The sequence below is a fragment of the Macrosteles quadrilineatus genome, unplaced genomic scaffold (assembly GCF_028750875.1).
Source record: "Macrosteles quadrilineatus isolate MER2022 unplaced genomic scaffold, UCM_ALF_1.0 Scaffold_8__2_contigs__length_117827958, whole genome shotgun sequence".
NCBI classification, from domain to species: Eukaryota; Metazoa; Arthropoda; class Insecta; order Hemiptera; family Cicadellidae; genus Macrosteles; species Macrosteles quadrilineatus.
The window spans coordinates 691,895-708,645 of NW_026542601.1; the positions used below are offsets into that span (position 1 = coordinate 691,895).

At 35.3% G+C, this 16,751-nt stretch overlaps 1 protein-coding gene across 1 annotated transcript; it reads left to right on the forward strand.

Moving 5' to 3' along the window:
• Positions 1-54: 54 nt before the first annotated feature.
• Positions 55-900, forward strand: LOC128999434 (uncharacterized). The gene has a single exon (XM_054425955.1). The coding sequence runs from the start codon at positions 55-57 to the stop codon at positions 898-900; it is 846 nt and encodes a 281-aa protein (XP_054281930.1).
• The last annotated feature ends 15,851 nt before the right edge of the window (positions 901-16,751 follow it).

The window sequence follows — 16,751 nt, forward strand, 5'->3', positions numbered from 1 at the left end:
TTTTTATTAGAAAGAAACGACGTCGTAGCTGCTCGTTTAAAATTTCTGAGAACCATGCACGAGCTCCGAGAATCCAGTGACAGCAGACCCGTATATTACCTTGACGAAACGTGGGTGAACGAAAATCATACACAGAAGTACATATGGCAGGATACGACTGAGTCAGGTGGATTAAAGGTTCCTCTCGGCAAAGGTAGGAGACTAATAATTTGCCATGTTGGTTCAGCGAAAGATGGGTTTTTGCATGAATGCAAGTGGGTGTTTCAATCAAAAACGTCCTCAAACGACTATCATGATGAAATGAATGCTGACTCATTTAAAGAATGGTTCATTAAATTGTTATACATTTTGGAAGAGGGTTCGATAATTGTAATGGACAACGCACCATACCACTCCGTCCTCGCCGAAAAAATACCAAATACATCGTGGACAAAGGAAAACATTCAAAATTGGCTATCTGCAAAAAATATACAATATTCAACGAGTGAAACCAAACCAGAACTACTCGCGAGGGTTCTTCCGTACAAAACCCAACCGAAAAAGTATGAACTAGATATTTTGGCCAATGAAATGGGGCATACAGTGGTCAGGCTCCCTCCTTATCACTGCCAATATAACCCCATCGAGTTAGTATGGGCTAAAGTGAAAGGAGAGGTGGCATCCAAAAATAAAACCTTTAAATTAAAAGACGTTGAGCAACTTGTACATGACGCTCTAAACAATGTCACGAAAGAAGACTGGAAGTCCAGAGTTCTACATGCAGAAGCTCTGCAGGAAGAGGATTTTAAGAAGGAGTGTGTTAGAACCGTAACAATAGACAAATTAATTGTAAACTTGGCGGAAAGTTCAGACACTAGTAGTGAAGCAGAAACCGAAGAAGAGCCGGACGCTGAAAACTAACTACCTCATAATTAATTATCCCCCGAGACTGAATAGATCCAAACAAGTAAATAGGACACATTTCCCGGACCTTTATAATGTTAATTAAAGTTATGATCAGCAGCGTTTGATTTTTTTATACTCATAGTAGCTTTATTTTTATCATAAGTACCATTGCTAAAGAACCACAATAGTGTTTTACATAAAAAATAAGATAACAAATAAGAAAATGGTTTTATTAATAAATGTTTAGGCCTACATTAATATACTACTACCATTGCCTATATAACACTACGTAGTGTTATATAGTCAATGCTACTACTAGCCAGCTTTGCTCTGGTTATTTTTGTAAATTACTAGGGATGCGGCCTCAGGTCCGCCAATTGAGCGGAGTAAGCAAGCTTTGATATAAACAAATAACTTTAATTTGTTTTCATGATTCAAATTGAATACGCATGATGACGTCACCATAGCAACAATCCAATTGAATTCTCGTGGTTTGGTTGGAAGAGTTGAAGGAAATATGAATCCAGTCAGCTGTTTCTATTAGATCATTGATTTTTAATTGTATATATGAGTAATAGTAAAACTGTGTGTTTGTAATAGCATAAAGATAAGTATTATTTTGTCAATATCCTAATGTTTGTTTAGCTCCCATTTATGTAATAGGCCTATAGGCTTCCTTCTCATTTTCCCCAACTAAAACATTTAGCCAATTAGTAAACTTTGCTCAGCGAACAGAATGACAGAAGAAGGTGACTATATATAGCAATACCATAGTCAATGGTCACCACAGGAAATAAGGCGTGGCTAATTTCACGAGCTGATGATACCCTGAAAAAAGATTGTGGTTGCTGCAACGCTTGTGGCATTGAATTGGTGACGTTTGCGCTAGCTCCGCCCCATTGCCAAAATATAGGCATACTGTACTCAATAAATAGATTAGATTTTAAAGACGGCACTGGATAGAGAATTGATGAATTAAACAAGAATATATTTATTTCAAAACTAATATTTGCCAAAAAACTAATAGCAATAACAACAATTAAAAGAAATAATCTCCTTGGAATAATTCAGTAAGGCCGCCAGAAATTATGCGAATCGGTGTATTGTTAATCAACGCTTAATGGCCGGTATTCATCGGACTCCTTTTCTTTTGTACTGTCTTTTGTAAATAGGCCATAATGTGCATGTGTAAGCTGAGGTGCCCGTGGGTACAGAATGTCGAGTCGCATACGCTACGATTCTTTGTTTACATCTACGTTGTTATCTAGTAACCATCATGGCAACTCATAAGACTCATGTTAAACATTGCAAATTTTATGTCAGTCTTAAATTGTACAGGTATCATCAAATTGAAATTTGTTTGTTTCGAAACATCAAAAATATTTGTCGAAATACCCCTGGCAAGTTTGGATTCAATATGTTCAGCCGTTATTGAGTTAATTAATTGATTACATAGTTTGCATAAGGTCCGATCTCAAAGAGCTTCGCTCGCTCCGCTCAATTATATACTTGGTTTGAGATGTTTGTTTATACTGTGGAAATTTATGCCAGCTGATTTGAAAATATTGTTCAGTATTTTAATCAGTGTTGTCAACGGGCGATGTGGCAACGTCGCACTAGCCTTGTCTTGTGATTGGCTGCCACCAAACGCAAACTTACGTGGTCCCGACAATAGTATACTACTACTACTAGTAGTACTATTATACTATATTATTATACTACTATCGTTGCTATATAAGCAAACAGTGAGACACAAATAATGAGAAACTAACCCTAAAATAATAGAAACAAATTGAAAACAAAACACGACATCTACAGAAAACCAGACGGAACTAACAATAAAAGTGGCTTCAGCTGTTCCATAAGGATGGTAAAATATCTGCAATCCTAAAATGTTGTGGGAAGGTAAGGAGACTGGTCCGCGACCTAGGAAGTGGTGAAGGAAGTAGTCAATGCGAGCTATCCTGAGTGCGGGAACTGTTTATGACGATTAGATTATAGTATCTGCAATTCTAAAATGCTATGGGAAGGTAAGGAAACAGGTACGTGACGTAGGAAGTGGTAAAGGAAATAGTAAAGGTGAGCGGTCCGGAATGTGGAAACTGTTAATGACGATTAGATTAAGGTATCTACAAACTAAAAATGCTATGGGAAGGGAGGAAAACCGGTCCGCGATGTAGGAAGAGATGAAGGAAGTAGTAAAGGCGAGCAGTGTGGGGTCTGGGAACTGGAAACCAATTGTAACAGTTAGATTTATGTATCTGAAATTGAAATACTGAAATGAGAAGGGATGGAAACATGTCCAGGACATAGGAAATGGTGAAAGAAGTAGTCAATTCTAGCAGTGCAGAGTGTGGGAAAGGTTTGTGGCAATTAGATTAATGTATTTAAAATACTAAAATGCTATGGAAAGAGATGAAAACAGGTGCACGACGTAGGAAGTAGTAAAGTTTGGCATCGCAGAGTGTGGGAACCGTTTGTGGCAGTTAGATTAATGTATCTGTAATACTTAAATGCTATGAGAAGGGAAGGAAACAGACCCATGACGCAGGGAATGGTGAAGGAAGTAGTAAAGGCTGGCATCGCAGAGTGGGGGAATGATTTTTCCGAGCAAAGCTCGGTCCCCAGATACTACCTACTTATGAAGCCACGGGGTGAAGCCCGTGAACAGCTTAAATTATAAAAAAATGCTGAAATACTTCTATGTTTTGCATGTTTTACAAATTGAAACACACAATTAAATCAATACTTAAAGCAGTATAGGAATAGTGTATTCATAAAACGTCATACTTAAACATTGACTTTAAATTTAATAACTCTACGTATAAAAGTTTCAATGTTCCACGGCAAGTGAGACAAAATTGGCGATTTTTTTACATAACATTAATAGTTATAGAATCCTTATTACATAATACCATTGACTATTGGAATAGTCAAAGATAATAAATATTTACATCAAGTTAATCATCGTTAACATAAACATCTTGTATATTATTTACAAAACAAACAACGTAAAAAAACAATTCATTCTAATATCAGGGCTAAAAATAACATACAAACTATGGCCTATTAAAGTTTCATAAGTAAAATATTTGCAGGGATATTTTTTTTACAAAATAGAGATTACAGAACATTTGCAGTATGTTGCTGTATAAAAAGGTAAAATATATGATCACAGCACACAAGTGTAACGTAAAGGTCATGAAAACTCATGAAAGGTTTAGTAGGGTAAATTTTCATTTCATGAGACAAACGGTTTGTCTGAAATCAATAGTGGACACACTTGATTCAGCCTGTATAGTACGTCATCCATATCCTTCTAGGAACGTCGGGGCAGTTCGCGCCTTCTCGCCGAGACTACTTTCACTTGCTCCCCCATTCGATTGATTGGCACCCCTCATGTGCCGGGGAGGGCCATAAATCAGGGAATTAGCTTTAACAATGAGCGGGTAAAATTATGAAGAGACTTCTGTCTTCCTTCGACTGGTAGACCTTTTTGGTTGAACGTGATTTGCCCATTCGGTGTCCTACTATTTGCCACCAGTGTCATTTGCCACCAGTAACCAGTAGGGTCAGTTCCCGGAATTCCCGCCTGACCGTTCCTATGTGTATAAATAATTGTTTGTATATTAAATAAATGGTCTTAACTCCAGTTACAACTGCGAATTGTAAAAATTAATTTTACCATCTTGTTCGGCTAAAAAGAACGCACATTTTGAGTCCAAACTTCACATAATCACAAGTTAAACCGTATCTATGTTAAGGTATTTTAAACTATTTGAATATTCCTTACATGGCATAAGATTAGATAAATAATACAAAAATAGCATTTGTCACAGTATATGACGCATCAATAAGACTAAATCCCATTAAAATCTTGAAAAACCGCAGTTTAAGTGTTTAGTATTCTGCGAATATACAGGGGGAAGAACTTGAATGTGCCACCATTGCCATCTCAGAAATTATTCGATTTAGAGAAAACATTATATGAGGAACTTTTACTACTATCTTATGACATACAAAAATTTGAATTCTGGACGATGAATACATTCTGGATGAATCAGGAGTTTTAGGGTTGGGGCTGATGACTTACCCAGCCAGGTATAGAGTGGTGGCAAATGACACAAATCCTAGAGTGGTGGCAAATATCACTGGTGGCAACAACACATATTATTCTACATATTTACATTAGAGTCTTATCACGCCCCCATTGAGTATTGTACCTAAAATCTGCCGTGCATAAGTAATTATTTCGTACAGTACGGTATATTTAATGATCAATATTATATAAGCAGGTTTTTTGTGACAATTACTCCTCAGAAACTACTGGACCGATTGACATGTTTTTGGTGTCATTGGAAAGAGCGTAGCGTGAAGTTGTGCAGGAAACTTTCTTTTTAGGGAAATAATTAGAGAGTGAGGCCCTGGGGCCCTTTAAAGTTTCATATTTCTCCATAAGATTAACATGGGAAACAAAAATTGTTATGCAACTCCAGCTGTTGTCAAAAAAGTGAGAAGAAAAACATATGTTAATTTTAAACGGTCAATAAGTTTGATAATTTTACAGTTTGTTACAAACATTTACTGACTTGGTTGAAATGAAATATTTACTACTGTATTTTAATTCGGGTTGGCGTAAATATTACAATGGAAAAAAGCGAGAGAGCCTGAATAAATTGATATATTCTGTTATGTACATCTTGAATATTTCCATTTAATCTTTGGATCGAATCCTTTAAAGTCATAAGAAATTATTAACGTTATTCCTTTTAAAATAACACCTCTAATACTTAGAAATTGCTCGAATTCGAGCAACAGGGACACTATAGCCCAGTCAATAAAGGGACAAAATAGTGCTTTGTCGGAAGTAATTAGTGAAAGGCTGATTTTTTCATGGATGTTAGTAGATCATATAAGGAACATTTTCTAAAAAGTCCCCGCCCCTCCCCCTCTTGCTTCCCCCCCTACACCCTTTTAAGTGTATTTGTGTAAGCTTTTATCATTTTATCAATATCTCAGAAACAAACAGTAATAGGATAAATTTAGTTTCACCATTTCAATCCTTAAAATATTCTCTACAAAAAACGTTATAAGAGTGTAATCGATATATTCAGTAGTTTTCTTGTAATTTAAGTTTGAATGTAATTTTTTTCACTTTTAAATTTCAACCTTCATGTGTTAGGTTGATTTGTATTGAAATGAGACAAGATAAAGAAAAATGTTTTATATAAAAAGTTGGCGTATTTCTCAATCTTTAAAATGATATGGGTTTTACGTATTTTAATTGCAGCCAGTTGACAGAATCAGTCCGAAAACGGGAGGCGACGTCGGGCGCAAGAGCGCCCGCGGCGCGAATCCGCGAGTATACTTAGTCAAGTCAACCTGTGTTTTCAGGGAGGGGAAATTAGTAAAAAGCTGATTTTTTGCCCATCGACTACTACCATTTAGACAAGAGTTTAGCCAAAAGTCCCCGCCCCTACCCCCCTTGCTTCCCCCCCTGTGCCCCCCTAAACATATAAAGTGTAAGGGTTTCTAAAATCACGTTTTTTTCGATTGTTTAACGACATATTGAATTGCAATTAGTTTTATTGTCTTTGTTATAAAATTTCCTACAATCCTGCTCAGTTAACTTTTGTCGTAGCTGTTACCGTTTGTTCGTTATTTGTATAAAAATGTAAAGATTTATATATTTTAGAACATATAATTTTATTTTTGTCGCCTTAACTTTTTTCGCTGATGTTTCATGAAAATATGTTTTGAACAAAAGTTGTAGCTGCTTTTATTAGCTTTAAAACTATGTAAAATAGTACTTACTTTAATGAAAATTCTGCAAGATTCAGACGGTGTAATGCAGTATGTGCAATCAGTGGGTTCGGTCTAGGTGGGGCTGGCGCAAAATATTATCATTGTTGTAATGTGGAGAATTTTTTTTAAAATTAAGATACACTATTGTATTATCCTAGAAAAAAACAATCGAAACCCCCATGTAAAGTTAATAACATTAAAAGTTAGGCTAATTTTGTTTAAATTAATTTAAAAAAATTATTTAGTTTATCATTTAAAAAGCAACAAAGATCTGGAAGTTAAAAATGTAACATACATCGAATTGCAGTTGTTTTATTCCCTTTGTAATAACATTTTTGTCAATCATGTCCAGTTAAATCTCGTCGTTACTGTTACCGTTTGTTTGTTATCCGTAGAATAATGTAAATATTAATATTTTTTTACTAGCAATTTTATTTTTTGCAAAACTTTTAACACCGTAATTTTATGAAATTATTGTTCAAACAAAATTGTAGCTGCTATCAGCGAATTTTTATGTGGCGCTCCATAGCTGATTCGTTACCGCACTCGTGCACAACGTTTCTACCTATTATTGTATTTTTCTCGATTTTTTAAATTTTAAGACACCAAAAAAACAATAGGAAAGCAGTCAATTTAGTTCATACTGTAATTCAACTACCAAACAAACTATAAGTAAATGTATTGAAAATAGGAAAAATGATTGGGGTGATTAGGTTAGCTCCAGGCTAGAAGGATTTGTTTACCTTGTTATGCTAGGTTTTTAAAACAACCCATTCAATCACCCAAAACGTGTGCAGGTCGTGGTAGACCAGTTAACGAATTATTAAAAGAATTATTCATAAAAGTTTGCGATTTCATTGAGGAAAATGATGATTGCCAGCATAGTATTCCTAACCTTTTGCAATTGATGAAAAATATATCAGGCAGAGACCAGGTTTATGAAACGAAGTACTTCAAAACATTATTACTTAATCACTTGGTAAAAGACTTCTTATTAGACTATGAACATAAAAATAAATCCTCCATAGTTTGTTTAAGAGATAGGGTGGACAAGATTTTCTCTGAATCTTGGTACTCTTAAAATAAAAGGCATAACGATGATAAGATTAAGAGAATTGTTTCTACAGCTGCGGCTTTGATAAGACAAGGAATTAAAAACCAAGTGTATGATGAGTCGTCTTACCCCAGTGTTGAAAATATAAGATATGGGGGGAAGGAAGTTGTAAGGGGAAATTTTGAATTCGATGTATGAGTAATTCTTAACTGCAAATCATGATAATGCAATAATTTTGTTCAAAAATAACATCCTATAAAATTATTACGTACATATAAAATGATTTCATGCTTTTTAAATACAAAGGATAGAAAAAAATTGTGTACATGGGTTTTGTTTCAGTTGTTCTTTTAGCAAATTCCTCATAGGGAATAAACTATTACCGTAGGTCTCATGGTAAGACCTAGACCCGGGCCCGATTTAGTTTTCATTTTGAGGCCCTCAGAGGCCGAAAACACCCTCCGCCGTTCAAATTCATAAATAAAATGTAAAATTTAAGATCATATATATATATTATCACTTTATATATATATACACACACGAGTCCGTTAGCGTGATAACTCAAGCAAAAATGATCCGATTTGATGAAATTTGGTAGAAACGTATCAATTTACGTTTATTCGAACGAGTTTGCGAACCAGTATGATCAGACTAAGGGAATAGGGACTTATAAGAGTTTTTATGAAGTAAACATTGGTAATTCCCAATTCCCTCCTAAAACCACAAAATATTACAATTTCTTTCCAAACCATTTTGTAGAGCTTAAAAAATAAACAATTTTGTATATTGGAGCAACGTTGTACGCCTAACGGTTACAGAGATAATTCATACAAATTAAAATTTAAAATTCCCATTTTATTCTTTTGGACAATAAAAAAAAAACTGTTGTAGTCTGCTTGTTTATAGATATATTTTAATTAGATTTATTTATTTCATAAAAAGCTATCAACATATCAATAAAAGAACACTCATCAATACCTTGGCTGTAGCAGCAAACCTAAGTATTCATTAAAATAATCTGATCAGGAGTTTTTAAGAGAGAAATAATTCTGACGATTTTAAGGGAATTTTTGAGTAAATATCCAGCCAGGTAAATGAAAATTTGCTTAGTCGCAGGTTTGCTGCGGTGGGGAATGGAGATAATGCAATAGTGTACCTTAAGAAAAAAAAAACACTCTCCATATTACAACAATGATAGTATTGTAACGCCGCACCAGCCCAACTTAGCTCACTGATTGAGTACGCATACTCCATTACACCGGCTGAATCTCGCAGGATTTTCATTAAATCAAGTACTATTATATACCATTTTTAAGCTAATGAAAGCAGCTACAACTTTTGTTCAAAACATATTTTCATAAAACGTCAGCGAAAAAAGTTAAGGCAACAAAAATAAAATTATATGTTCAAAAATATATAAATCTTTACATTTTTATACAAATAATGAACAAAAGGTAACAGCTACGATGAAAGTTAACCGAACATGATTGTAGGAAATCTTATAACAAAGACAATAAAACTAATTGCAATTCAATATGTCGTTTAACAATCGAGAAAAACGTGATTTACGAAACCCTTACACTTTATATGATTAGGGGGGCATAGGGGGGGAAGCAAGAGGGGTAGGGGCGGGGACTTTTGGCTGAACACTTGTCTAAATGGTAATAGTCGATGGGCCAAAAATCTGCCTTTCACTAATTACTTCCGACACAATCCCTTTATTGACTGGGCTACTAGTACTTATTTAATACGCAAGCAAGTTTTTTGTGACAATTACTCCTCCGAAACTACTGAACCGATTGACATGATTTTGGTGTCATTGGAAAGAGCGTAACGTGAAGTTGTGCAGGAAACTATCTTTTTAGTAAATAATTAAAGAATGAGGCCCTGGGGCCCTTTAAAGTTTCATATTTCTCCATAAGGTTATGGGAAACAAACATTGTTATGAAACTCCAGCTGTTGTCAGAAATGCTGTTCAGCTATTTAATTTAATTTGTTTACAAGGTAGGTTTGTTTATGAAACGGCACACGGAAGATTTCTCAGGTGCCGTTTGACGTCACTAACTGCTGACGTCACTTTGAGGGAACACCAATACCCCAACGATACGGTGTGAGCCATCGGCCTCGGTGGTGCAGTGATTAGCGTTGCGGGCTGATAATCCGAATGTTCCGGGTTCGAATCCCGCCGGCGGCATTAACTTTTTATCAACATTTTTTTCATATCAGCAAGTTTGGTTGGTTTGGTTAGGTTATGACAGTTTAATTTTATAATTAAAAAATTAAAAAATTAAATTTTAGGCAATTATAATTTTATTTTATGAACAAAACTATTTTTTTAGATTAGTAAACCTTTATTAGATTTTTCCATTATCAGCACGTTTGGTTAGTTTGGTTAGGTTATGACAGTTTATTAATAATAGAAAATTTTAAAATTGTATGTTTCTTCAGAAGCAGCAGTTAGTGACGTCAGCAGTTAATGACGTCAAAGTGTCAAACGGCACCTGGGAAATCTTCCGTGTGCCCCACCGGGTTTGTTTACAGGTTTGTTTTTTGGTGCCAATTAGGTAAAGAATTATAATTTAGCATATCTATTTTAAATGCTATACACTATATAAAATTATAGTATTGTAATACATTGAGAGAATAATCAATAAGCACGATTGAGCCTTTAACTATATGTTTCCTGGTAAGTGTGTTGTAACTGTTTCTTATAGTATATTATAGTATCTAAAAGTAAAACCGAATTATTATTTTCTGTATTCTCACCCCGTAGCGAAGCACGGGTAGAGCAACTAGTTGCATAAAATGGCGCGAATACGTGCAAGTAAACTACTGTATAATCTGTGACAAAAGCTATAAGCATGTCGTCGGCACTGTACGCGATTCACTTACTTGTGATATCACAAAAGATATGAAATTCAAATGAATGACAAAATATAGGATTTAATTTTAACTCCAAAATGAGCTTGTGCTCTTCACAAATATCAAAACAACAAACTTAACACGTTTACATTATTCATAAAACAATTAAAACGCATGGAAATAACTTATGAAAGCAAAACAGACTTCAAGCAATAAGTAAAACCAGTCTCTCAGCAAAAGTGCTTATATATATATATATATATTGAAGTTTTAATCAATGACTTAAAATAGTCATATAACGACAAGCACACAGCCAACACAGACAAACACAGACAAAGTCAGGTCTACAAAAAGTCAAACTATGAATTTAGAACCATGTACAGAATAAATCACTTATATGATTAGCCTAAAGCACAGAGGTACACACTCTGTTGGACATTTACGCAGTAAATGAGTGTCTTTTCCCGCTAGGTCTAAACAACGTCATCAGTTACCAAATCAATTAGTTTTAGAGATAACATTTTTTTTAAATTTAAACTTGTATTATTATCATAATTCAACCTAGGGCAGTTGTAGTTCCACTTATATATCCACTTACGACAAGAGCCGAGTTTCGGAGATTTCGTAAAGTAAGAGCAGTTTCTAAAGTAATGCTAGATCTGGTCACATAAATGAGAAATCTACTTGCATTATCCAAAGTTAATGGTATATAAGGTACAATCGATGTGGAATATATGATTGTAAGTAAATACTGATTTACTAAATTATCTTTCGTCTTAATCTCTTTTCCAATCTGTTTTTTAAAATTTGTTATTTATTCTCTTTTATACCTATTTTTGTTCGTACTTTTAATTTATTGAACTCAGTATTTTGACACCATTACCATTCTCAATGTTTGTGTGAATAAAGAATGTTTTCTATTGTCTATTGTAAACACTAGTCTATTATCACTAGTTGCAAAAACTTTTTGCTTTTTCTACAAAATGCAGCGACTTTTTCTGTCGTTCACTAGTGGAGAGACAAGTTTTCCACCAAATTTTGGTTTTCCGTGGAGAGTCGGTAAGGATCAAAGAAAGTTTACAACAAAAAGTGGAAGACAACTTGCAACGCGCTTTGCGCAAACAACTTATGGAAAACTAGTGGAGAATTAACCCTTCCCCCATAGGACAGTTATGGCTTTCCTGTAAAAAGGAGGAGTGTAGTATAAGAGCTTCGCTCGCTCCACTAATAAAAAAATAGTGTTAAGAGTCTTCCATTGTGGAAGCCATGTTGGATTTCTTCCCCATAAGAACAATGTTAAACATTACATCATTTGTGGACACGTAACGGCGTTATTTGTTAAGATATAGCTTTGAAATTTATAATTTGTATTTTTTACATAATAGACTCGTGACTGAGGTTTTTGAATTTCGAAAATCCATTTTCATTTCCTTTCAATAATTAGCTTAATTTTAAGCTAATTAATAATCAATTATTCATTATAAAAATTAAAAATTGTGAAATAAAAAACGTCAATCTCTAGAGGACCGCAATTCCTTAAATTTAACTCCTTATCCATAATTATATGACAATTTGCTGATGAGATATTTGGACCCAAAGTTAACATTGTTCTTATGGGGAAGAAATCCAACATGGCTTCCACTACGGAAGACTCTTAATAATAACTGCATTTGAATTTTTTAATGCTTATTTAATCGCCCAATGGTGACGTGATTTTTCGGGTCAAAATGGTGACGTCCACCAGTGAAACCAACTTTTACATACACATTTTTCATGCAAACTAGAAATTTAGTATATACATTAAAAATAATTTATACACAGCTAATCTTTTGAGAAAATAAAAACATTGCATTTCTTGTAAATAAATAATTTCGGAAGAAAACAAAGCTTTTTTCACGTACATGTTTATTTGATATAGCATGACTGAAGAACTTAGCCAGTACCAAACAATTATAGATTTTTTATAGTAAGAAATATCTAGCAAAGATGCTTAGTAAAAAAAATAAACATTTCATCCAGTTGTATTGACAAAAAAATATTAAAAAAAGGAAAAACCGCTACGTTTTTAGCTTTTTCACTACACCTTACTTTATTTAAACGTCGGTCTGTGAGACCAAATTTCTGATAAAAACAATACTGAATATCAGTCGGTTACGTGGCGCGAGCGCCGCGCGGACTACCTGCTACGTTGTGACAGATTTGACAGCGCTAATCAAGTATACTGTACACTTATAATCGTCAAATTATCCATGTTGTAGATAAGTTGTGTCCGTATATGCAAGCTTTTAAACCCTTTTTAAAACTTAGTGTTTTTAGAGTGTTCTTATACCTAATTATAATAGCATAAACGTTTGCTATTAACCTAACCTTACCTAACCAAACCTATATAATATAACAGCTGGCTCTCCGAACTTGGTCATGTGTCGCAGGGAACCCGAAGTGACCACCGCGCGGAGTTTAAAAAAACCCTACCTCAGAGGCTCGTGTTAACCTAGTCACTTCTGCATCATTGAGCAGATCCTTACAAGATTTATGGCTTCGGCGCTCGCACCACAAACTTAGCCGCGGCGCTTGAAGCACGACACCTATCAGTCAGTATAAGTTTGTACACTTATGTGTAATGTACACTCAACATAACATGTTATATGTCCGACTGAAAATAGGTAAAATATTAACTTAAAAGTGGAACTAATGCATTCCTCTACCTCTCATAACCACCCTAGTAGTGCCAACCCACATGGTACATATATGCATTTTCGGTAGTTTTACTCATACACACGTTTTTTAATTTCACTCATGAGGGCACAGATTTATTGAATTTTAGCATAGGAAAATAATTTTTATAACTAATTCCATCATAACTACCATCCTAGAACGTGTTCTTTGTAAGGTATGAGTAACGACGGACTACGCACGGAAGACTAATCAATTTATAACGTCAGTGGTGACGCCGGTCCACCACAACAATGGCAAATCACGCCTGAACCTCGGAGCGTCGTAACCCCAAAAATTCAACGCTGACAACTGGAGGAACACTGAGGATCGGAGATAGTATCACTCGAAGGTCAGTGCATATAGTGCAATGGCCAATTACTAAACTAAAAATAAATGTCGGTTCGGTTCCAGATACCGTGCGTCCCAAAAAGATTGAATTTACATTTAACTTTACATTGTACTCGAACAACAATTTTGGCTCTTATTGCATTACTCTAAAACAACAACCTGACCATAATAAGGCCAAAAAATATACTCTACGAATAATCTTTGGAATGAGCTCAGTGCGTGTAAATATTGAAAGAAACTAACTTGCTCAATGACTATTTAGAATCACATGGTTTATATAATAAATTAAATCATGTGTATGATTGTTTTATCTTGAAAACAAGTTTCTGTAAACACAGTTAATAGGCCTAATAAAGTTTAACAACTACTAGCTGAACCCGCCAGACGTTGTCTTGCCTTTGACTATTTATAATTAATTTAAGTACCGTTACGTTTAATTGTCTCGTTCGCATGGCTCAATCACGTCCTGGTTGATGTTCGTTTGCTACGCTCACTCACCTTTAGGTTGGAGCTCGTTCGCTACGCTCACTCACCTTTAGGTTGGAGCTCGTTCGCTGCGCTCACTTGCCTTCAGGTTAGCTCGTTCGCTACGCTCACTCACCTTTTGGTTGCAAATTAGCTGTTGTCATAAATGTAAAAGAAATAATAGTGCTGCACCCTGTTGGTAATCCTTGTAACTTTAATGCTATTGAACATCATAGAACAGAACCAACTTGTTTAATTGAAACAGCTGTTAAGATTCATTAATTCCATTTCTCATAAGGTTAACATGGGAAACTCCAGAGCCACTGGGGCGGAGCCGATTGGACGGATCACGAAATTGATGGTGTATAAACCTATTCCATGACATTCTACACGTATGTACCAAGTTTCGTGGCAATCGGTTCAGCGGTGTCCGAGTTTATCACCCCCAAACAAACAAACAAACAAATATATATACAAACATCCTCTTTTATACTTATAGATTAATCAATTATATTTTCTTTCTTTATTTAAAAGGTTATGGGCCCAGGTATGTTTTATTTTGTGTAAACTCTGAAAATTAATCTAAAATGGATGTGAAAGTACAAATATCAAAGCTTGATGGGTCTCAGTCCTGGTGTAGGTGGAAGAGGCAAATGGAATTGATGTTGAAGCATCATGGGGTCCTAGACATTGCAAAGGGCCAAAGAACTTTGCCTAGAATCACTGTAGACGATGTGACTGGTCTAAGCCCTGAGGAAAAATCAAGAAAAGAACAGGCACACAATGAGGCAGTAAGAGCATATGAGAAAGATGATTCTCTAGCCCAGGTCCTGATGGTAAGTGCTGTAGATGATGCTCATGTTGAATTGACAGCAACTTGTGACTCAGCAAAAGAAATTTGGCAAAAATTGTTAAGTGTGTATGAACAGTCCTCAAGTCAAAGGTTAGATAGGACTTTGGAAAATTTATTTTCTGCTAAAGTAACCGAGGATGAGGAATTAGTTCAATACATATCTCGTTTGCAATTAATGTTCAGGGAAATAAATGAAGAGTTGCAAAAGCATAATGCCAATGTATTGCCTGATATTGTACTAATGTCCAGAATTATGAGTACATTGCCAAGTGAATTCTTTGAATTTAAAAACGTGTGGGAAAGCATTCCTGTTGCTGATAGAAGTATAGAACTTTTGATTGAAAGGATCAGACTTATTGAGTCAAGGTTACCTTCTAAAAATTCAACAAGTGGAGGGCATGCATTACAAATAAATAAGAAACCATCATCAACTTGTGTTAAGGAAGTAAAGGCAGGTAAAAACAATGCCAGCAGTTCCAAGGTTAAGTGTTTTATTTGTAAAGGGCCGCATTACGCTAGCAAGTGTCCTCAGAATCAGAATTCAAGGAAGCAAGAAACTTATAAAAGAGGTGGGGATTCTTATAACGAGAACAAGAAGAAATCTAGTCAATTTTTATGCTTTGTAGCTGATGGACATAGTGATGGTACATTTATAGCTGACTCTGGTGCTTCACAACACATGTGTTTCAAAAGGGAATATTTTGATACCTACCACGGTTATTCTAAGCCTGTTTCAGTTACAGTAGCTAATGGAGAAGCTATCATAAGCTATGGTAGCTGAAGGAGAAGGTGACATTCGGTTTGTTGTAAATATTGGTAAGAGTAAAATTGTCCGGATATTGCAAGGAGTATGGTATATTCCAAAACTAGGCAGAAATCTTCTTTCGGTCTCCAGGTTAGTTGAAAATGACTATACGTTCAAAGCGAATAAAAATAAGTGTGTTTTTATAAAGGACAATAAACCACATTTATTTGGACACAATGTCAATGGCTTATTTGAACTTGAAATGTCAGTTTTACAGAGTAAGTCTTCTGTACAGTTTGTGAGTAGTAAAAATAAAACTCTACAAGAATGGCATGAGTGTTTTGCTCATCAAAACAAGGCTCATGTGTATAAGTTCCTTGGTGATCGGGGCATATCTGTGAAAAAGGATGACTTTTTCTGTGAGGGATGTGTACAAGGGAAACATCAAAGAGAAACTTATCACACAAGAACAGTGAAACCTGAAAGTCCAGGTGAGATTATAAGTGGTGACTTATGTGGACCAATGGAAAATATTTCTCTTGGTGGTAGTCGTTATTGTCTAGTGTTAAAGGACTATTACACTAAATTTCGACGAGTGTTCTTTTTGAAGGAGAAAAGTGAAGTTTGTGATTGTCTACAAACATTTCTCAATGAGTGTCAGACAGCAGGTCATGTCGTTAAATCGTTCATGAGTGATGGTGGAACGGAATTCTGTAATGCCAAAGTGAAGAAACTACTCTCTGATCGTGATATCACTATAAGAACGAGCATGCCTTACACGCCTGAACAAATGGGGTCCGTTGAAAGAGAAATGCGAACCTTAGCAGAAGCAGCACGTAGCATGTTGTATGCTAAGAAATTACCCTTGAGTTTTTGGGCTGAGGCCATGAACACTGCCTGTCATGTTATCAACCGCACTGGACCGTCTGTTGATTATAAAACTCCTTACGAGTTGTGGTTTCAAAAGGGTCCTGCGCCCGTTGAACATTTTCGCCCTTTTGGTGCTGAGTGCTATGTCC